The following is a 23,955-nucleotide window of genomic DNA, read 5'->3' as shown; positions in this document are numbered from 1 at the left end:
CTGCAAGGCCTTTCCACCCTCATTCGAGTCCACAACTCCTCCAAGTTTGGTGTCATCGGCAAACTTGCTCAAACTTGCTCAAAATACCTTCTATATTTCCAGCTCTGAAGGCTAGGAGAGGTCCTTCTCGGCCATCTGGCTCGATCTTCACTCCGAGCATTGGAAGTACTATGCACACCCTCCTTGATGGGTACAATCCACTTTTCTATTGAGCACAAGACGCTTTCCACAATCTTGCTCACTCTTTACCCAGGCAAAATTTCCAGAGAGTCTCTGACAACTTCCTTCAAAAAACTATTCCTTCAGCTGCCTGGCTTTTGTTATACTATGCAATTTGAATCCTCTGCAAAAGAAAGTCCTGTCTGTGGCCCTGGCCACTGGCAGAAGCAGGACAGAGGACCAGATGAACCACATTTTTCATCCAAGGTGACAAGGATCCTCAAATTTTCCCCCTACTTTAGTGCTGACATTCCCGTTCTCTTCTGGATGAACACAGGAAAAAATAATATAATAAAATAAATCAATAGCATTTTCTGTTTTTATTCTTAAGATATTAGTAAATTCCTGATTTGACATTTAATTAAAACACTGTTTTGGCCAAGTAAATACTATGAGATTTGGTAGTTGTCGCTATTATATTTTTTTTCAGAAGAAAAAAAAGAAGTACTTTTTTTTTCCTCCCCTAAAATGTTCAAAGGCACCAGTATATGTAGATATTGACAGACAGAAGTAATCTATAAATGTGTTGGAAGTATAAGTCTAACCTGGAGAAAGGTAAGAAAAGAAACAAAAGCTCCAGAACCATGGACTTTAATTTCTTTCTTTTCTCCACATTCTGTAACTTTAAAGCAAATACATTCTTGTAAGGACGATTAGTTGATATGGTGGTGAGGCTAGCTGAAGAACAGCTTTCAGTGCAAAACTTAACAGCCAAGTGAGAGATCCCAGAAAATTGGAGTTTGTACTGGAAATGCTGACACAACCATAACATCAGCATCATAACTGGCTGCAGCTGCTTTTAGAAACCAAAATCCATGTCTAGACCCCTGAAAAAAAGAGTTAATACATAGCCTTCTAATTTATGAAGCAATCTGGGCTATCTGTTTGACATTATCAAATATACATACATGCTCATCTGTATGGGAGATTATAATGTACAAGGGGTTGCTTTTTTTCTCTCTTCCATCAAGCTATCCAATTGCATTTTGATTGTTTTAAGGGGATGCTCTTTAAACCTAAGGCATAAAGCCTCCTCTGTTTTATTTCATTTATTTCATTGCATTTACCTCCCTAAAACTTGTTTGGTTTACTGCCATACTAAATGCTGTATATGTTGCTTTCAGCCAGGCAAGCCTTATGTTTCAATTATGGAGGAGTTTATTCAGCACCTGTATTGCGTTGTGCTTCTTTTCAACTAAATTTCCATTTCCCAAAAGCTATATGCGTGAATGTGTATACATCACTCTTTTTTCTGTATGTGTACACACACAAATCTATACATTTATACACATGTACAATATACCATCTTAACTGAATGCACATTTTCATTGCACCTTTGAATTTCTGAGATATGCAAACCCTCATAAACATCCTTAGACTTAACAAGGTTTTAATCTTTCTATCATCTATCTTTGTAATCAAACATAACAATATAATGAATGGAAGCCTTGTTTACCTACTCCCTAGGTGTCTTAAATTCCAAAATTATTTATACTTTTGAGAAGGTAAAGCAGCAAAAGAACTAAATTATTCTTTTTCTACTGCATTTTTCTAGCTGTATTGAACGCTTGACGAGTGAGGTTCGGGTCAGATAGTTATGCTATCCTAGTGGGACCGCAATAATGGATTTTGAGGAGGTTTTGGGAGTTTTGTGCTTCCCCCTCTCTAAATAAGGGTTGAAAGAAGGCCTTAAATGACTTCAAAGACCTGTGTGTTTTAAATTAAAACACATTTCAGGCCTTGGGAACAAGCATGCTTCGATAGAAAAGGCAGTTTAAACCTATGGGGACAGTCCTAGATTTAGATTACATTAATTCTTAACTATTATACTAAATACCACTTAAATTGGCCTTAAATGACTTCAAAGATAATGCATTATAATATGGCTGTTCTGAGAGCACTAACCTTCATGTCTCCTAGTAACTTAGCCTTTAAGCGTACTCCACTGCTAGATAAGAAGGGGGGAAGTTATGAATGAATTGCTTGTTAAATTGTTCATGTGATTAGTTAACTCCGTGCGTGTGAGCGCGTGTGAGTGCGTGGGTGGGTCAGTTCAGCCCTAGTAGATCTCTACCCACGGATCTGAGCACACAGCCTCTTCCCAACCCTAGAGCAAAGTGCCACAGCAGGAGCGCGTTCCTGCCCTATGTGGAGAAAAGCGAGGAAGGGGGGAATCTGTAGCAGCGATGCTCATGACACAAAATCTTGTTTTCTCAGAGATCTGGCAATTCTTTCCCACCTTCCCTCACATGCTGCTTCCCCCGTAACTTCTCCTCTTATCACGTGTCTGCAAGACAGTCATACTCCCCTGCCTCTTCCCTGGTATCTGGCCTGGCATCAGCCAGGTTTCCTGGTGAAAGAATCTAGGACTTCACTCTCCCTTTTGATAGTTGTTTGGTTGTTTTTTTCTTTGCAAGAAGGGATAGTCATGTACTTTATCTTCAAGTTCTTCATTTTCAATTTCTTCCTGATATACAGACACACCACAGTAGGATCCCTTCATAATATTTTGAATCATACACATAATATGCTCTCATTTCAGTGGATTTACACCTGAAATGACTCTGATTGCTACCTTTTTACTCTAAGCTAATTCCTCTCTCTTCCCTCCCCCCAGCACAAACCCACCTTCTCCCCCTCCGCACCCAAGATTTGCTCTCCGTACACTTAAACTACAGCCCACTATTAACCCTTCAAGGTATACCACTGCCACAGCTTCATCCACTGGATTAGTAATAAAATAAACTGAGAGTGATGGATCAATTAATGTATAAGCATTATATATCACTTACGGAAAGCATCTTGGGGTTTCATATTGCCATCCTACCCCTGAGAGCCAAGTTGGACTATTTTTATGCAATTCTTTACCTATGCCTCCAAGAAAAGCCAAAATAAGGAGATCTGAGTGAATACTATGCTTCACATGGCTGAATTTAGAGAAAAGAGAGAGAAAAGAGATTAAAAATGAAATGAAATGAAATAATGAAATAAAATAAAAAAGCCAAACACAATCTTCATCCTTCAAAGCCCCATCATGCTTTTTGACTTAATAGTAATTAATCACTACTGGCAAGAAAGTAATTTTTTTCCAGGTAGCCAGAGGCACATTTTTATCAGGATTAGCTAATAAATCAGCAGCATCGCTAGAAAGGAGTTCAAACTCTTCTCAGATGTACTAAATAAAACCAATCTCTGAAACGCTGGCAACTCAGTGTCTATTGAAGCTTCACTCAAACACTAGGCTGTGATACAATAATCATCGTGATCATTTTTCCTTCCAAAGTCCAGAACTTCCATGAGATTAAAAATGACTGTTTCTTTCAAGATGAACTCATGCAATTTGGTTTGATGAGGTGACAAGATTTCCCACCTGTCTTTTTTCCTAGGTTGCAGCTTTAAAACAGAAATGAAATGAAGGGAAATGAAGTTAGTATCTTGCTTAATTCAAGAATATGTGTTAAACACATCCAAGCAATATAAATGATCCCTCTCTCTCTCTATGTCTCCCTCCCTTCCTTCCTGAGTTTGTCTCTATGAATACAGGCATACAGTAAAAGCAAAACCGAAATGCAAGAGAAAGGATCTATGAAATAGAAATTAAAGTTAGCACATAGATTGATTAATTACAGGTTTACAGTAGTACAAAGCAAAAGAATAAAATCTCATCAACAAATGCAAAAAAACCCTCCACCCCCCCAAAAAAAATCCTTTACCTAGACATTAACTCAGACATTTCCTCTATACTGTGTTGAGTAATTCTCTTCAGTGGAGCTTTTACTGTTTTATTTTATGGAAACCTTAGATAATTTTTGCAAACATGCACACACACATGGGCTCACTGGTTACTCTCACCATGCCTCATCTATTAGACAAAACCTTCCAGGACCTTTCCTTCCCTGTGCTTCTTACTATTGTTTTAATTGTTATTATTAATAATTATTCTAGTGTGGATGTCATGTTTAAATGATGCCCGTCAGACCTTGATGTGGTTTCTAAGAAGTTAGTCCGAAAGGAAAGCAATGTTCGTAAGGGATACACTGATCACTGTAAATATGAGAAGGGTGTTTGGAGCGGCCTGCAAGAAAGGAAGGAAGAAATACCCTATAACTTGGACTGAATCCGCAGTCCCCAAGCCCTGAATGTTTTCTCTATCCTGTGCAACACTGCTACTTGCACTGTCAGGGTATATTTTCATTTGCATTTCCTGAAGGTGGAGGAGAGGAGGGGAGTGAGTGGGAAAGGGGAAGAGATGCCTCCTAAACATGCCGTTAAGTTTAAGATTTACAACTCACAATGGCAGCTGGAAAGCTGGGAAGCCACTAATGCCATTCCCAGTGACTCTCCCTACCAGGAGTTAACCAGGCTGGAGCAGACATTGCTACTGAACCTCTCCTGTAACAGATGCAACTTCCACTCCCCCCGTGCCCCCCTGCACAACCTTTTTTCACCTGCACTAGATCTGGAGTCACACCCTGCTTACTTCTGATTAGATCTTTTCCTTCCTTCCTTCCTTCCTTCCTTCCTTCCTTCCTTCCTTCCTTCCTTCCTTCCTTCCTTCCTTCCTTCCTTCCTTCCTTCCTTCCTTCCTTCTTTCCTTCTTTCTTTCCTTCTTTCTTTCCTTCTTTCTTTCTTTCCTCCTGTGTCTCTCCCGCTCCTAAGCAGGGCTATCATGCAAATTATCTTCAACTTCCTCCCTGCAAGTCCTACTTTCTTACCCAAGTATCTGAGCATCCCCATCCCCCCCCCCATACCCTCCCCCACCTCCAAAAGGTAGCATCCTCTAATCTGAAATGCACCTCCAGAGAGACTAAGCAGGGAAAGAAAAGGAGTGGGCAAAGCCAGATCAAATGAGGCATTGCACAGGGAGCACATCTCTACTGCCTTGAAAGAAAACCCAAAAAGTTCCCAGGGTGGACTTCGGGCACATTAAAGTAGTGCTGGGAATATGCCTGCTTGGAGACTTCTCCCTTCTGGAACTGAGCTGCAACCCATCCCTCCTGCCTTGCTCTCTCCAACACATCCACATTTTGTGATTTCATACTACCCCCCTGCTTGAGATGGGCTTTTTTATTTTTTTTTATATCTCTGTTCCTACGCTGAACAAAACAAAAATGAATACCCCCCCCCAGCACTTCCTACCCCTTGAGCAAATCAGTCTCCTCTGCGTCTGGTTTTGGAACAGGCTACAAATAAGAATCCTAACAGCAGCAAAAAAATGAAAAAGAAAAGAAAAGAAAAGAAAAGAAAAGAAAAGAAAAGAAAAGAAAAGAAAAGAAAAGAAAAGAAAAGAAAAGAAAAAAGAAAAGAGAAAAGAAAAGAAAAGAAAAGAAAAGAAAAGAAAAGAAAAGAAAAGAAAAGAAAAGAAAAGAAAAGAAAAGAAAAGAAAAGAAAAGAAAAGAAAAGAAAAGAAAAGAAAAGAAAAGAAAAGAAAAGAAAAGAAAAAAGAAAAGATGCAAAGGTTCTGGTGCCTGATTCCCTGATTCACAACAGTTGTAAAATAGGGGCTTCCCGGCTCGGCACAAACACATGGACAGACACACACACACCCCTGGGTGGAAAATGTACGGCTCCTAAAGATAAATAAAGAAATCCTCTTAATCTTTTTCAGCACCACCGACGTGTGGACAGCTGCAGCCAGCCTTGCTGCCTTCCACTGCTCTTGCCTGGACTCTCCAGCTTTCACAAGTGGCTTCATCTCAACCCCCCAAAAAAGGGGGGAAAGAGGGAAAAATAGTCCTAAATAACCCAAACGGAGCTAACCCCCTTCTCTGCCTCTCTCTCTTCGCTTTCCAAGAGGGTATATTATTTCTTTCCCTGCCGCCTCCGCCCCTGGCCAGCCGAAAATTAAATAAAATGAAATCGAAAGGAAAGAGATAAAGAGAGAGCCAGAGAGGGAGCGAGAGCCTGCCTTCCTCTTTCAATCTCTCCAGGAAAGTTCAGGAGGTAACTCACCTTTGTGCATGCCAGTGAACCTGTCCTTTAGCACCGTCAATTCATAGATCTTCCCGAACTCCTCGAAGAGCGGTTTGAGGTCTTTCTCATCCAAATTACGGGGAATCTGCCCAATAAAGAGCTTAATGGCATCATGGTCCTTCATTGGGATGGTGGATGGTTTTCCGGGACTATGGTTTAATCCATTCATATGCCCGTTGGTGCTGGGGTTGCTGTGATTGCTACTCAGGCTGGTATTGTCTGGTTGTCCGTTTGCTAAAGTGGCCATCTTTATATACATAGAGAAAATCTTTCCTTTTTTCCTCCCTCTTCTTTTCTCTCTCCCTCCTTCTCCCTCTCTCTCCCTCTCGCTCTCTCTCCCTCTCCCTCTTTCACACACACACACACTCACACACACACACACTCCCCCTTCTCCCCCCCCCCCCCCCCCCGGGTCTGATCTGATTTTTTTTTTACATTGAAGATCTGTGTCCTTTCCGTTTAAACAGGCTGGATCGGTTCAAATTCCCAGCCAGACTAGGGGGTGGGGTGTGAGTGTGCGGATGTGTATGTGTGCAGGGAAGGGAGGCTGGGGGCAGGGGGCTGCTGCTGCCTCTGCTAGACCCAAGCCCCCTCCTCCCCTCTGAGCACACCCTGTCTGCCTGCCCCGGAAGAAGCTCAATGGTAGCTTCCAACACAGCCCCTGGCTATAAATAGCACTAGGCGCATGGCTCTTTGAGAGACAGTCAATTTCTATTGTGCCAAGTGAGCAAAGGGGAACAGTTGCATTTTTAGGACCAATGATGATGATTTTATTTTTCTTCCTTTTCCTTTGCAATCGCTGTCGTTATAATTTCAGTGATCATCGGGAAATCTGCCATTTAACTGAGAGGGGGAAAAAAAACACAAACCCAAGGTGTTCTGACTTCTTCCTATTATGATGATGCCTCTTATTTATTGTTTATTCTTATTATGATTTCGCGATTATATATAATAAAAGCAGTTGAGATAGGGACAAATCCTCCGGCTTGGAGGTTGCTGTTGCTGTTGTTGTTGCTGTTGTTGTGATGTTACAAGCTGTCTTTACTATATCTATTCTTGTTGCATCTAAAATAAAAAAGCATGCTTTTTAAACTCTTCCTTTTTTTTAAATTATACTGCCGATGATGACATCAAGCTAGGAAAGGCGCAAACTGTATTATTGTAGGTCTTTGCAGGGAGAGAAAAAATATCAAGATGACTATTGTTAATTTTTGTGCTGCCGATATTTATTTTATGTGCAGTCAGTGTGGGCATTATTTCCTGTGCTAGCTGTGTGTGTGTGTGTGTATTGGAAAGGGATTGATTAGGTAAGGTTTTCTTGCCTGTCTTTCAAGCCATAAGGATATTCTGTCTCTGATGGAAACATAAATCATATTTTGTAGTCATCAGGGATTGGGAGTTGCTTGTCCAAACAATGCTCTCTAGAGAAAGTGTACTGTATGGTGGAAATGAAATCAGCTCTCCTTTCATAGCATCTGGGGGTGGGGAGGGCAGGGAGGCTCGGATTAAGGACACAACTCCCCCTTGTCCTCCAAATAATAACAGTAATCCGGACAGCAACCAAACAAGGCATTGCGTGAGCTCAGTGCAATTCCCCTGCTATTTTTTCCCCTTTTTCCTACCCCCAGCTTCCCGTGCAAGCTGTGAGGGGACCAAGCTGGGAGCAGCCCAAGAGTTACCCGGCCTGAACCCCCCCGATACCCCCAGTTCTCCCCAATCCCCCGGTTCCCCTCAGCCACCTGGGGAGACTCCAAGCCTTTGTTCCCGGTGCTGCTGGCTGCTCCCCACGATGCAAGCGGTGGCATCGGCCCCGGGGGTGGGCAGGGAGTGGGATCCCCTTGTTCCAAGGAAGAGGCGGTAACACGTGTGGCTGTAAATGGAAGGGGCAGCAGCGGAGGGAGGGAGGGTAGAGGTTTAAATTCGCAGTTTTCCTGCCTGTTTTGTCGACCAGGATTTATTTATTTGTATTTTTGTTGTTGTTGTTTTTTTAAAAAAATAAAGGTGGCGGTAATAATAAATAAATGAAAAGGAACAGAACAACAGCACCGTTGTGGCGGGGACGGCTTTCACTTTATTTGAGTTTTAACAACTGAGTTGCAAGGTAGCGTACTGCCCCCCCTCCCCCGCCAAAAAATAAATAAAAAAGAAATGAAATGAAAAATCATCCTGATATTGTAGCTCTGCAGCTCTCAAGGCTGCCTCCTCGAAGCAGGTGAACTTTAAACAAACCTGCAGTACAGTGAGGAGGGCTCACTGCAAGAAGACTTGTTAAACCTTTTTTTAAATATACAGAACATTGCTTTTACATACTAAACCCAAGTATGCCAATACAAATGTACAATCAGAAAAGGTAACAAACAAACCTTTAAGTTCCATGAATTAACAGTCTCCATTTTCCATTCCTTTTCTTGATTACAAACACCAGAGAATTCCAGGGCTAGTCGTGGGAACAACATGTCTCGCTTTAAGTTGTCAAGCAACTCGGTCTTCAGGCCTTATGTATCCTAATCTTCCTGGATCAAATGTAACCATTTCCATCTCCCTTTCTAGGCCAAGAGGGCCTGGGCCAAAAGGCACGTTCAGGTCAACAGGGGGCGTAACAGCAAAGGCCTTCGATGGCTGTAGCATTGTGGGGGGGGGGGGAGGCGATGGTGTACCAGGAGGATTGGTAAAGGAGCCCGCAGCTCCCTCACTATCTGGCAAACCACACGTTTGTGATTGTGGTCCCACATGGATCTTTAAGGCCTCAGAGACTGCCCACCAGGTGCCGAGCAATCCCACTGCAACCTTGTCATTTTTAGTTGCAGAGTCCCGCAGCTTGATCTCAGTTTGGTCCCATGTTTCAGGATCATAAACTGTCTGATTCTTAATAAGGAAAATAAGCTGTAAGGTTACCAGGACAGTCTTTGTTCCTAAGGACGTATGATTCCCCATAATGCGCAACTGCTTACCAAAGAGGGGCAGTTGTGTGCATGGGTCTGCTTCTCTCAGCTTGAGCTTCTTTCCAGCTCCGGTGCACCCATTTCCAGCGAGTTTCTCTATGAGCTTCTTTGAGCAGTTTGCTGAGTTTGGCCGAACCTACATGAGGCAATAAATGTGCCTGTTCCTGTCCTGGTCTCTGTTCTGCTAGCCTATTCCTATTCATTCCTTTTTTCTACTTCTTTATTGATGCCGTAACATCATTATATCGTGTTGCCTATTTCATCTTGAGGGCAGGCTCCCCCCTTATATCCTTCTCTCCACAGCAGTCCTTTTCCAAAACATCAACTGGTCAAACAACTTTGCATATAACAGCAACAGCAAACACACAGAAACTTCCATGCCTTAATGGCTGGAGAACAAGAAACCAGGAGACTGCATGGAGTCTCCTGAATCACCCTTCTTTGTTCCCTCTAAACTCTTTTACATTCCTGATGGCCTCATTGTAAAGAGTCTGATGTTATCACCAACCATGGGGCTTGTCTACCCCCAGGGCCACACTCCAACATCTCCCCCTTCTTTGTATACTTTTAAAGAACTGTTCACGCTGTCATATCCCCTTTCCCTTCTTGCGAAACACTCAACCTGGTCAGCAGCAGATTATATACTAAATTATCCCCAGTTATCACATCTCATTGATTTTGCTATTCTTGCCACAGAGCATATTGAAGGTTTGAAAAGCAGAAGTCAATAATGTCAGGTGAGCTAGGGAGGGCAACGTGCTTTCTGATGAACCAATTCAGCAGCTGAACAATCTCAACATGCTCCCTAATATTGATCTTAATATTCTGGGACATTTCTGCCACAGACAGCTTTTGACTGCTTTAATTTCTATGGTAACATTAACAGGATCTGGTACTTAAGCTTGCGTAACCTGGAAGACACTCTGTTATCAATGGATTTAAATGTCAGCTGGGGTCATGTTGAACAGTATTAATTCCCAAACTTACCTGAGTGCAGAACAGCTTCTGAGCCCAACAGTATCACCATGTCCCTGAGCTCATATAACGATGAGATTCAGGACTGTATCAAGGCTCCAGTGCCATGGTTTCCATGGAAAGAAAAGCATGGCATGCAGTCTGGATGGGAACTATTGTGAGCTTTGTTCAGATTGTTATAAATGGCTCAGTCTTCAAAACAGGATTATAAACAAAGTTTACAATTTATTAAAAGAATAGAGGTAAGCAAACAGCGCTGGGTGCACCGGGAGTCAATGCTCCACCAGGACGCACACCAGTTACATCAAGCAGCTGATTTTTATGCTCCTAGACTAATACATATTCATTACTACTTCTAAAAAAATATGTTATTATAATTAGCTTCCGGGGTCCAGTCCCTCCTACTGGAGCATGCGCATCAGTCTCCGGTGGTCCCTCTGGGGGTCTCTAGGGGTCTTTCATGCTGGAGGCTCGTAGTCTTCCTCTCCAAGTTTTTTTCTCGTCCTTCCCCTTTGTACTCCTTGGCTTACACAGCATCCCCTGCAAGTTTTGTCTCCTAGCCGTCCTTCAGCTTCTTTTTTTTTCTTCTCCTTAATCTCCTGGCCACCTGGCCAGATATCAGGGGCTTGCATAGTGTCCCATTCAGAAGCCATAACAGTCACTAGTTGTTAGCAGTTGTTCTGAAACCCCCAGACATCAGAGACTTCAAAGAAAGAACATACAAACACAAATAGCTCTCTTATTGACACTTCACGTGTTGTTAAAACATTCCTCACATGCCATTCCCAGGGATACTCCAGTCACATCTATAGCAGTGCTAAATCAACCACAAAGAAGGCAAAAAGGCTGTAACTGTTAGGAATAAGAGTTCGGAATAACAAAAGCAAATAGGCTCATGGATTTGAGGAATATTTCTGAAGATTTGATAATTTGACTATAATGAGGGGGAGACTGGGACACTGGGAGGAAAGTGAAGAAACCAAAGTCAAGGTACAAGAACTATATACATTAACCCCTCTGTTTTTCTTAGACTTGTGGTTATACAAGGGTATGTAAGACAGAAGGTCACATTCATCATACCATGCGGCCCTAGCACTGTTCCATACTGGCACGAATCAGATGAACATATATAACAACATTGTGGGAATACCAGCAGAGAGGTTAGGACTTTTAAGAAGGAGAGGAAATTACTACTTCACTGAGATCCTCGCCTGAGCCTAAGCTATTGGCTACGGAGTGTTTCTCACAATTTGGGGGCTCGTCCGGGATCCAGTCACCTACTGGGGAGCCCCACCACCGCAGCAGCAGGAAGGCATGCCCCGCTGATTTCAGCTGTCCTGTGCATCAACGGTGGCGGTTCTGTGAAAAGCTGACAGAGGGCCCGAGACTGGTTAAAGAGGCAGGATCCGTGAAGTAGTGGGGAAAGGAAGAAGGTAGGCACTCCGGGTTTTTAAGAATCGATCCGGTAACTCTGCGCACAGACCAAGGTAAGAAATATTAAGTATTGCCTTGGGGGTCGGGTATCTGGTGTATGGTAAGCCCTTGCACGGGGAAGTGCTGGCACTACACCAGGGGAATCTGGTGTACGGTAATCCTTGCACGGGGAAGTGCTTGGAAGTACACCAGGGAATCTGGTAAACTCAGGTGTGCGGTAACGCTGGCACGGGGAAGTGCTTGGCGGTACACCCCCATCTTTCAGTACGTTGGTGTGTGGTACACTGCAGAAGGGAAAATTCTGTAGCACATACTTGCGAGGGTTAGGAAAGATGGGAAGTACGAGTTCCAGGGAATCTGGTAAACTCATAGGTGTGCGGTAACGCTGGCACGGGGAAGTGCTTGGCGGTACACCCCCATTTTTCAGTACGTTGGTGTGTGGTACACTGTAGAAGGGAAATTTCTGTAGCACATACTGGCGAGGGTTAGGAAAAATGGGAAAATATGAGTTCCAGGGGACAGGGAGATATCCCTGGGGGAGTGCCTACTAATAGTTCTTCCTGAAGAATGATAAGAAATTGGAAACATAATCCCAAAATTAGGGGGATTGTAAAAGAAAAAAAATTTTAAAAAGGGTAAATATTGTGTATCAGTCTGGACAAAAGAACCAATTAAGGAAACAGCAGTATTTTGGCCAAAATACGGGTCTGATGAAAATTCAGGCTTTAAATTTATGTGTAAACAATAAGATTCCTGTTTTAGAGAAGGAGCCAAGTTATGCTCCCTATAATCTTAATATTGAACTGGTGGCAGCAGCAGTCACTCCGGGAAGGGAGACAGGGACTGTAATTAACACTGTCCCTAAAGAAGGATCGTACTCTAGGCTCTGGCAAGAATTAGAACAAGGTAGAAGAGATATTGAGAATTTTGCCTTCCCTGATACTAACAGTACTAATACTAACTGTGTATCCTCTTAGGTGAACTACCCCCTCCTCCTTACCAGCAGAGAGGTTAGGAGTTTTAAGAAAGAGAGGAAGTCTTTAATTGAGGACCCCAACAGCCTAGTTGAACAATTAGACCAGTTCCTACGGCCTGATTTATACTCTTGGGGGAGGGAATTATGTCTATAAGTATGTTGTTTACAGGGAAAGAAATGGGAATGATCAGGAGGAGAGCTGCTATACAAGAATGGGAAAGAGCTCATCCTCCAGGACCAGAGGTAATACCGGCAGGGCAGAAATACCCACTTGCCAATCCTGGCTGGAATAATAATAGTGTGCAACACAGAAATCATATGAGAGACTTGGGGTCAGAATGAGAAAGTACTCAGGGATGAGTCCCAAGGACCCAGTATCCTAAGGGCTCTTGAAAGTTCATTGTGTGATTAAAGCCTGGCAAAATATGCAGAAAATGCTTCAGAAGGTGGGGGGATGTAGTGAACAGTCACTGGGGGACCCTCCTGCGGGAGGCCCTGGAGATGTGTGTCTGGAGGGAAAATGAGAAGGAGAAAAAAAAAAAAGGGAGTGAAACTAATGGTATTGACAGTGCAGCGGGTAGTGAGGCAGAGGGTTGGAGAAAGAGGAAGAAAATCTTCAGGGGGAGTCAGGGTCAGGATGGAAAGGAGAGGAAGAGAGATGAAGGAATGGCAGGCAAAGAAGGCTGCCTGTGTTGTGGCCCGAGTCCTAGCAGGGACAGGCTTTGATAAGATGTTTTAAGCGTGGCCAGGCTGGCCACTTCGAATAGGAATATCCAGAGTGGAAGAAGGAGGAAAGAAGGAAAATGGGATGAAATGTGGTATACTGATATATTGTTTTAGCATCTTGGAGGGAGAAAGGAATGGAATTAAGTTGGCCCTTGACTGAGACTGTGGTGAAAGTACAGGCTGTAAAAAGAAAGATAGAAAGAAGTGTTAAAAAGGTTACTGAAGGTGTTAAAGGTGTGGTATGTAGCATTTGACAGAGCTGTTTGAAGTTGAGTGAGCAGGGAAAGGTGATGTAGGCATTATCTGCCTACATTTGCCTAGATTTGCTGAGGCTCCGGGGCAGACGTGTTCTGCAGCGGAGCAGGGGACCGAGGCGGGCAGGGCTTTTTGTCCGGCATCGAGGCCACTCGGGGGAGCCGCCGGGACCCGGCAGTCCTCGCGAGGGAGGCTGATGAGGCGCGGGCAGAGCCAGCAGCGCCCCCTCCCAGGCTGTTTAAAAGTTGCCCCTAGGGGAGCGCGAGCGACCAGGAGCGCGGCGAACAGGACGGGCAAACAGGGCGTGGCGCGTCAAAGGGCGTGGCGTGGCAGTTCGCGCGGGCAGGGCGAATGGGGGGCCCATCATCGCTCTGTTGCAGCTGCCTCTCCCTTCGGTGCTTGTAACCTGCTTGCGTAGAACCTGACCATGGTATCAACCAGGCAGAAAACCGTGGCCTCCGCATCTCGTGCGGCATCTCCTGCCACAGTCACCAGTGTGGCTACTCAGATGGAGGGCTCGGGGAAACACGCAGCCATCCAGGTCCTGGGCTGCAGAGTGTGCCCCAGCCTTCTGTCGATCTCCGACAGCAGTGGTGGGTATAACTGTGGGAGGTGTGCCCAGGTTGAAGAACTGCTCAGCCAGGTAGCGGTGCTCCGGGAGGAGGTGAACAGGCTCAGGAGCATCAGGGAATCAGAGATGGAAATTGACTGGTGGAGGTGCACTCTACCCTCTCTGAGGCAGGCTCACAAGCCTGCCACAGCACAGGCGTCTCCTGTTATGCAGAAGACGGAGGTTCCCTCCTCCTGCCAGGCAGCGGGAGGAGACCTAGATCAAGGGGGGGAATGGAGGCAGGTGCCTATTCGGGGTGGTAGGCGAGCCCTCTCTCTGCCCAACTCACCTTCTCATCTACCCTTAAATAATCGATATGAAGGACTAGAACAAGACAATCTGAATGACAAAGTAGATAAAAACCCGTCCCAGTTGGAGGGGGCGCCTAAGACAAGGCGACCTACACATCGCATTGCCACATCATCCTTCAAAAAAGAAAGAAGGGCTATTGTTATGGGGGGCTCCCTTCTGAAAGGGACAGAGGGACCGATATGCCGACCGGACCCAACCCACAGAGAAGTCTGTTGCCTCCCTGGGGCTCGGGTGAGAGACTTTGCCAAGAAAGTCAAGCGCCTGGTACGGCCCACTAACTACTACCTGCTACTGGACTTTCAGGCTGGTAGCGATGAAGTAGCAACGAGAAGTCCGAAGGCGATCAAAAGAGACTTTAGGGATTTGGGGCGACTACTTAGAGGATCAGGGGCTCAGGTTGTGTTTGCCTCTGTCCTTCCGATAGGGGGGATCGAAGCTGAAAGGTGTGCTGTTCACATAAACTCGTGGCTTCGAGACTGGTGTGACCGGCAGAACTTTGGGTTCTTTGATCATGGGAAGGTCTATGCTACACCGGGCCTGATGGCACCGGATGGGATGCGCCTCTCTTGGAGAGGGGTAAGGATCTTTGGTCAGGAGTTGGCAGGGCTGATAGATAGGGCTTTAAACTAGAGTCGAAGGGGGAAGGGGCTAAAACCAGGCACGCCGGTGAAGACCTAAGGGATGGTACGCTAGAATCAGAGGGGCTGTGTTCCAGTGAGGTCCTTCGGTCAGATCCACAAGGTGCTGAGTGTAAGGAGACGCATCTGAAGTGCTTCTACATGAACGCACGCACTATGAGGAATAAAATGGATGAGCTAGAAGTCCTGGCCCAGTCCCGCAACTACGACATCATCGGCATAAGCGAAACCTGATGGGATGAGTCCTGTGACTGGGGTGTTGCGATAGATGGTTACAGGCTCTTCAGGAGGGACAGGCAGGGTAGGCGAGGTGGTGGGGTGGCGATGTATGTGAAGCAGGGGCTGGACTGTGTGGAACTCCAGGTCGGCGATGGCAAAGTTGAGAGCCTCTGGGTAAGGATCAAGGGACGAACGAATAAAGGGGATGTCGTTGTGGGAGTCTATTACAGACCGCCTGGACAGGACGATAGCGCCGATAAATTATTCTTTACAGAACTAAGAGAGGCCTCGAGATTAACTCCCCTTGTCCTTATGGGGGACTTCAACCTGCCAGACGTTAACTGGGAGTGCCACACGGCTGACACGAGCAAGTCCAGGAGGTTCATGAAGCACCTAGATGATAACTTCTTGGTGCAGGTGCTAACGGAGCCAACTAGGAAAGGTGCCCTCCTAGACCTGTTGCTGGAAAACAGAGAGGGTCTGGTGGGAGATGTGGTGACTGGTGGCCGCCTTGATCATAGTGACCATGAAGTGGTTGAGTTCAAAATTTACGGTGACAGAAGGAAAAGTGCCACCAAAACCTCATCCCTAGATATGGGGAAAGCGGACTTCAGGCTGCTCAGGGAACTAGTCAGCAAGGTCCCCTGGGAAACTGCGCTTGAAGGCCTCGATGTCCACCAGTGCTGGTCATTCTTTAAGCGATGCCTCCTAGAAGCACAAGATCAGGCAATTCCTAAATATCGCAAGTCAGGCAGGCAGGGCAGGAGGCCGGTGTGGCTGACCAGGAACATTCTAATGGAGATTAGGCGGAAACAGAGAGTGTTTCGCTACTGGAAGGAGGGCCAGGTGACATGGAAAGAATACAGGGATGCTGTTCGTGTTTGTAGGGAGAAAATTCGTGTGGCTAAAGCACACCTAGAGTTGAAGCTGGCTGTGTCTGTGAGAGAAAATAAAAAGGGTTTTTTTAGATATGTGAATGGAAAAAGGAGAACTAAAGAATACATAGGGCCGCTCCTTGATAGGGAAGGTCTCCTCACAGACAATGACATAGGCAAAGCAGAGACGCTTAACGCCTTCTTTGCCTCTGTCTTCAATGCCGATGATGGGCTTCGGGACCCAGGGTGCCCTGAGCTGGAGGACCGGGACGGTGGGGATGACAAACTCCCAACCGACCCTGAACGTGTGCGGGATTTGCTACTCCACCTGGATCCCTACAAGTCCATGGGTCCGGATGGGATTCATCCCCGGGTGCTGAAAGAGCTGGTGGACGTCATCGCGGAACCTCTCTCAATTATTTTTCAACGATCCTGGGAATTTGGAGAGGTCCCAGTAGACTGGAAGCTGGCAAATGTTGTGCCGATTTTCAAGAAGGGTCAGAAAGAAGACCCTAGCAATTACAGGCCTGTCAGTCTCACGTCAGTGCCTGGTAAAATCATGGAGAAGATGGTTCTCGAACTTATTGAGGCGCACCTGGGGGACAAAGCAGTCATTGGTCCCAGCCAGCATGGGTTTGTGAAGGGTAGGTCCTGCCTAACTAACCTGATTTCCTTTTATGATAAGATCACCCGTATGGTGGACCAAGGGAAACCAGCTGATGTGATTTTTTTGGACTTCAGCAAGGCTTTTGACACGGTTTCCCATAGGATCCTACTGGACAAAATGTCCACCATACAGCTAAATAAAAACATCATACTATGGGTGAGCAATTGGCTAACGGGCAGGGCCCAAAGGGTTATGGTAAATGGGGCTGCGTCAGGCTGGCGGGCGGTCACCAGTGGGGTCCCTCAAGGCTCCATTTTAGGGCCGATACTTTTCAATATTTTTATAAATGATCTGGATGTAGGAATAGAAGGTATTTTGAGCAAGTTTGCTGATGACACCAAACTTGGAGGAGTTGTGGACTCTGTTGAGGGTGGAAAGGCCTTGCAGAGGGATCTGGATAGGTTGGAGAGCTGGGCGATCGCTAACCGCATGAAGTTCAATAAGAGCAAGTGCCGGGTCCTGCACCTGGGACGGGGAAACCCTGGCTGCACGTACAGACTGGGCGATGAGACGCTGGAGAGCAGCCTAGAAGAGAGGGATCTGGGGGTCGTGGTAGACAGCAAGTTGAATATGAGCCGGCAGTGTGCCCTGGCAGCCAGGAGGGCCAACCGTGTCCTGGGGTGCATCAAGCACGGCATCGCTAGTAGGTCAAGGGAGGTGATTGTCCCGCTCTACTCTGCGCTGGTGCGGCCTCACCTCGAGTACTGTATGCAGTTCTGGGCACCACACTATAAAAAGGACATGAAACTGTTGGAGAGTGTCCAGAGGAGGGCTACGAAGATGGTGAAAGGCCTGGAGGGGAAGACGTACGAGGAACGGCTGAGGGCACTGGGCCTGTTCAGCCTGGAGAAGAGGAGGCTGAGGGGAGACCTCATCACAGTCTACAACTTCCTCGTAAGGGGGTGTCGAGAGGCAGGAGACCTTTTCTCCATTAACACCAGTGACAGGACCCGCGGGAACGGGGTTAAGCTGAGGCAGGGGAAATTTAGGCTTGACATCAGGAGGGGGTTCTTCACAGAGAGGGTGGTTGCACACTGGAACAGGCTCCCCAGGGAAGTGGTCGCTGCACCGAGCCTGTCTGAATTTAAGAAGAGATTGGACTATGCACTTAGTCACATGGTCTGAACTTTTGGGTAGACCTGTGCGGTGTCAAGAGTTGGACTTGATGATCCTTAAGGGTCCCTTCCAACTCAGGATATTCTATGATTCTAAGTAGCAGTCTAGAAGTTGTGGTATATTTGCATATTTGCTGTGGTGTTTGGTCAGTTTCCCAAGCATCGGGGAGGGGGGAACAGCCTGCTCCACCAGGGGCCTCTCCAGCGGCCGCAGGGGGGCTTCGGCTCCAGCGCCTGGAGCGCCTCCTCCCCCTCCTTCTGCACTGACTTTGGTGTCTGCGAGGGGTTTCTCGCTCTCCCAACTGCTGTTGAGCAGCAGGTTTTTGTTTGTTTCTTTGTTTGCTTGTTTTCGTGGATGTGCTCTCACAGAGGCACGGACTGTGTTGCTATGGCTTGGCTCTGGGCAGCAGTGGGCCCCTTTGGGGCCAGATGAAATTGTCCCTTATCTACCACGGGGAGGTTTCTGGGTTTTTCTCATGGGGGCTGCCACTGCAGTTTCCCACCCCCACACCCCTCACACCCCCCGAACCTTGCCATCAAACCCAATACACTGGGGAACAGCTAGGTCATTACTGACTTCTAAAGTATCAGGGATTAAATTAACTAATGAAATCCTAAAAAGTGATGGGGGCAGAAGGGACTGGGATAACAGTGCCACTTTTGGGGGATACCAAGCTGAGACCAGGGGATAAAATGATCACTGGGTAATTATTGTATGTACCCAAGGCAGGGACTAACTTGTTGGGAAGGGATTTGATGATTAAATTGGGCATTCAAATAGTAAATTGTTAGACTGGAATAACAGTGTTATGAATGGAGTGCTCTCTGGCCCTGAGCAATTACAACCTCCCAAGGAGGTATTAATGTTAACAAATATGTGGATTGTTTTCTATTGTCAGGACAGGAGAAAAGAGTTGTGAAGAAAGCTACTAACAAGCTATTCAACTTTCTGGGAAAGCAGGGCTTGGGAGTATTGAAAAATAAATTACAATACGGAGAAAGAGAAGTCAGGTATTTAAGGCATCTAATGTCTGAAGGAAAACAAAGAATAAATGCAGAGAGGATTGAGAGGATTCAGGGAATTGTTGAAAATTAAGAAAGAATTAAAAGATTTTAAAAGAAAGTTTTTTTTAAGGAATCAGGAACCATGAAGTCTGAAGGAAAATGGATACTCCCTAATGGGAGAGAAATGCTGAATAAAGTGATAATGAGGCAAATATTAACTGTTTTACATCAAAAGAGTCATTGGGAGGTGCAAGCAATGTGTGATGTTGTGCTAAGAAAGTATGTCTGTGTAGGAATATACACTTCAGGGAAGCACATATGTAGAGGATGTACCATATGTCAAAAGGTAAATTAAAGAGGTCTTCTGTAACCCATCTAGAGGAGGACGGGAGCCAGGGGTTTGACCTTTCCAAAGTATACAGGTAAACTTTACTGAGTTACTTGTTTGTCCTAATTGACCAGGTGACTAGATTGGTGTAAAGCTTTACTGCAAGGGTTAAAGCAGGCCTTAGAGATTGAGTGGGATTTTCACAGCCCCTGACACCCCTCCTCTTCTGGGAAGGTGGAGCGAATGAACCAGACATTAAAGAAGCAATTAACTAAACTAGTGTTAGAAACCCAACTTCCTTGCTTACTCCTACAGGTTCAAACAGCATCAGGAAAGGATATAGGAATTTCGCCATATGAGATGCTGTTCAGATTGCCATATCTGGGCAGAAGGGATGAGATACCACAATTCAAAACAAGAGAGTTTTCTTAAGAACTGTATTCTGGGGTTGTCCTCTTCTTTGTCATTTCTCAGGACCTGTGGGTTGTTGGCTCAAACCCCACCTTTGGAATTCCCCATTCACCACCATCACCCAGGAAACCGGGTCCTGATTCGGACCTGGAAAGAGTCAACTCCGGCCTGAATGGGAAGGACAATTACTAACCACTGAAACAGCCATAAGAACTGTGGAAAAAGGTTGGACTCACTATACTCGAGTGAAGGCATCCGTCGACGCTAGTACCTGGGAAGCTGTTCCTACAAAAGACTTGTTGGAAGTTAAAATTGAAGAGAAAAATCTCATAGTGGACTCTGAGCAGGATAAGAGCTTACAATTGTAAACTAACCTTTTATTTTCACAGGTAACTAATGACTGTGACTTGTGATTGAGAGAAAGAACAGACCTATAGCGAATTGCAGTGCTCCCAAGGGGGGGTTGTTATAGTAGTAGTGTTTCTATTATAATCAGCAGAGATTCATCAATTATACCAAGGATGCGATGAGAGGAATCGCTGAACAACTAGATGCCATCAGCAAAATGGCTTGGGAAAACAGGATAGCATTAGATATGATGCTCGCAGAGGAAGGAGGTGTGTTTGTGTGTGTAATACTGAGCAACCATTGTTGCACTCTTATACCCAGCAATAGTGTCCCAGATGGCTCAGTAACAAGAGCATTGCAAGGGCTTACCACCCTTGCCAGTGAATTGGCAGAAAAAGTAGGCATATTTACATCCTTGATCATAGTTGTAGGAGTTTTGACAGCCATTGTTTGCTACATTATCCCCTGTGTAAGAGGACTAGTACAGTGGTTAACTGAAACCGCACTATTGAAACAAATGACCATGGAGCTACCACCTTACTCAGATAAGGAGATAATGAGGAGATGGAAAGCAAAGAAAGCAAAGAAGGAGAAATCTACCAAATTACACCTTAGAGAAAGGTTTTGCAAAAATCAACAGTTTATAAGAAAAGAAAAGGGGGGAATTGTGGGAATAGAAATGTTGTTTTTGCAGAGTTACATTGTTTAGAAGGAGGGAATGTGGTACTGAGATATGCTTACAGTGATAAGAAAGCTTAGCAGGTGACCTAGTAAAATGCAGACAACCAGACTCCTTAGGACAATTAGGTGAAAATCACGGTGTCAAGTCAGATAAGTGAAGAAACATTACCACTTCAAGCAGTAAAAATGTCAAAAGAAATTTGAAATTTAGCAGGCCAGCAACTGAAGGCCATGCATTGTTTGTGAAGCATCAGATAGATTGTGAACCTGGATTACCCACTCAGTGGGGAAACAGGGGAGGGTCCTGCCATCAAAAGGTATATAAACTGTGTTTTGGAACTAGTAGATGCGCTCTCTCCTGCTTGTGGGGCGCCCGCCATTGCAATCGCGAATAAATTACTACTTCACTGAGATCCTCGCCTGAGCCTAAGCTATTGGCTACGGAGTGTTTCTCACAATATTTCTTGTGTGAACGGAAGGCAATAGTTTGATGTCCCCAATCAACCTTAGTGAAATATGACAAAAATACTGAGTTTCCCCCAGTTTCTCTGTTGTCAACTACAAACTTTTTCAGCAACAGAAACTCTCCTACACTGCTCATACAGCACAGTAAAGTTCTGGTCTTGTCTGAACTCTACCACAGCAGTGAAAGGAATGAATAATATCTGATGAATTACAAGGGTGTAGAAGGAAAGCTGAGAGAAGGTACAACTAAATGGTGGAGAACTTCTGACTGAAGGTGGATGCCTGAGAGCTGTGTGGGAGTACGGGACAGCATTTCCAAAGTTATTGAGGTGGAGGTGCTGGGTACTGCTGTTATAAATGAAGTCTCAACTCAATCTGAATTTTGTAATATTTATAAAACAAATATTTCTAAAAGATAAAAAAGGCAAGTAAACAGTGCTGGGTGTGCGGGGAGTCTACGCTCCACCAACATGCACACACAAACATCAAACATTCTAAATATACAGAACATTGCTTTACATACTAAACCCGAGTATGCATATATATATGTACAATCAGGAAAGGTAACAAACAATCCTTTAAGTTCCATGACTTATCAGTCTCCATTTTCCATTTATTTTCTTGATTACAAACAGGTCTCCATTTTCCATTCCTTTTGAACAATATGTCTCGCTTTAAGTTGTCAAGCAACTCGGTCTTCAGGCCTTATGTTTCCCGTTCTTCCCAGATCGAAGAAAAGCATATCCATCTCCTTTTCAAGGCCAGTAAGGCCTGGGTCAAAAGGCACGTTCAGGTCAACAGGGGGCAGAACAGCAAAAGCCTTCAATGGCTGTAGCAGCAGAGGGGCCCATGGTGTAGCAGTCAGATCAATAAAGGAGCCCGCAGCTCCCTCACTATCTGGCAAGCAACACTTTTGTGATTGCGGCTCCACATGGCTCTTTACTCCTCAGAGACTGCTCGCCAGGTGCCGAGCAATCCCACTGCAACCTTGTCGTTTTTAGTTGCAGAGTCCCGCAGCTTGATCTCAATTTGGTCCCATATTTCAGGCTCATAAACTGATTGATAATAAGGAGAATAAGCTGTAAGGTTACCAGGACAGTCTTTGTTCCTAAGGACGTATGATTCCCCATAATGCACAACTGCTTACCAGTGAGGGGCAGTTGTGTGCACAGGTCCGCTTCTCTCAGCTTGAGCTTCTTTTCAGCTCCGGCACACCTATTTCCAGCGAGTTTCTCTATGAACTTCTTTGAGCAGTTTGCTGAGTCTGGCCAAACCTATCTCCAAGAGGCAATCAGTGTGCCTGTTCCCGTCCTGGTCTCCGTTCTGCTAGCCTGGTTCCTTTTCATTCCTTATTCCTGCTTCTTTATCATTGACATAAATTCATCGTGTTGACTTCTTTTTTTTTATCTTGAGGGCAGGCTCCCCTCTTATACCCTTCTCCCCACAGCAGTTCTTTTCAAAACAACTTTTCATTGATCAAACAACTTTGAATGTAACAACAACAGCAAACACCCAGAAACTTCCATGCCTTAATGGCTTCTTTATTCCCTCTAAACTCTTTTATATTCCTGATGGCCTCATCATTAAGAGTCTGATGTTATCATCAACCACGGGGCTTGTCTACCCCCATGGCCACTTTCCCACATCTCCCCCTTCTTTATTAATATCAACCATTTTCTTGACACGAATTATTATGCCATATATCACAACACTGAGAAGTTGTAAAGTAAATTGTATTCTATACAAGTAATGAAAATGGGACGGTTAGTGGACGGAGCAGGAGTGCAGGTAGTATTTTCGTCCATCCCCACGTTGACAGGGAGGGGTACGGAGAGGACAAGGAAAGCCCACCTGTTAAACACGTGGCTCCGGGGCTGGTGCCTACGCAGAAATCTTGGGTTTTTCGACCATGGGGCAGTTTACTCAGCACCTGGTCTGATGGCCGTAGACGGGTCCCTATCCTTTAGGGGAAAAAGGATCCTGGGCCAGGAGCTGGCGGGGCTCATTGATAGGGCTTTAAACTAGGTGAGAAGGGGGATGGGGCTGAAGCAAGGACTGTTGGGGCTGTGCCAGGGGGAACAATAGCAAGGCCGGAGGATAAGGTAAAGGCCCAGCTGAAGTGCATCTACACCAATGCACGCAGCATGGGTAATAAACAGGAGGAGCTGGAAGCCATCGTGCAGCGGGCAGGCTACGACTTGGTTGCCATCACGGAAACGTGGTGGGACCAGTCTCATGACTGGAGTGCTGCGATGCCTGGCTATAGGCTCTTCAGAAGGGACAGGCAGCACAGAAGGGGTGGCGGTGTGGCTCTCTATATTAGAGAGTCTTTCGATGTTGTAGAACTCGAGGCTAGGAATGACAAGATCGAGTCCCTTTGGGTTAGGATCGGCAGGGACAACAAGGCTAGTGTCCTGGTCGGGGTCTGCTATAGACCGCCGAACCAGGATGAGGAGACGGATGAGGAGTTCTACAGGCAGCTGACAGAAGTTGCGAAATCGTCAGCGCTTGTACTCGTGGGGGACTTCAACTTCCCTGACATATCCTGGAAGCACAACACAGCCCAGAGGAAGCAGTCTAGGAGGTTTCTGGAGAAAGTGGAAGATAGCTTCCTGACGCAGCTGATTAGTGAACCTACCAGGGGTGGTGCCCTGCTAGACCTTCTCTTCACAAACAGAGAAGGACTGGTGGAGGATGTGATTGTCGGGAACAGTCTTGGGCAGAGTGACCACGAAATGGTGGAGTTCACTATTCTTGGCGGGGCCAGGAAGGGGACCAGTA

The 23,955-nt window shown here is 45.6% G+C and overlaps 1 protein-coding gene across 12 annotated transcripts in view; it reads right to left on the bottom strand.

The window, feature by feature from the left end:
• The window catches only part of CELF4 (CUGBP Elav-like family member 4), a 797,917-nt gene that overhangs the window by 772,573 nt on the left and 1,389 nt on the right, over positions 1-23,955 (bottom strand). For 4 of the 12 annotated variants that reach the window (XR_011091156.1, XM_068666939.1, XM_068666944.1 and 1 more), the window contains exon 1: positions 6,172-6,529. The exons of 1 other annotated variant lie outside the window; for it this stretch is intronic. Coding sequence is in view for 10 of the 11 variants with exons in the window: in XM_068666939.1 (XP_068523040.1) it covers positions 6,172-6,451 (280 nt within the window). In the remaining variant the exon portion in view is untranslated. Of the gene's footprint in view, positions 1-6,171; positions 6,532-23,955 lie in introns of those variants that run through there. 7 more of the 12 variants (XM_068666937.1, XM_068666943.1, XM_068666945.1 and 4 more) reach the window with 4 other exon arrangements.

The sequence above is a fragment of the Anas acuta genome, chromosome Z (assembly GCF_963932015.1).
Source record: "Anas acuta chromosome Z, bAnaAcu1.1, whole genome shotgun sequence".
Classification (NCBI taxonomy): domain Eukaryota; kingdom Metazoa; phylum Chordata; class Aves; order Anseriformes; family Anatidae; genus Anas; species Anas acuta.
Note: the sequence above shows the minus strand (reverse complement) of the source record. Positions and strands in the feature narration are given on the sequence as shown.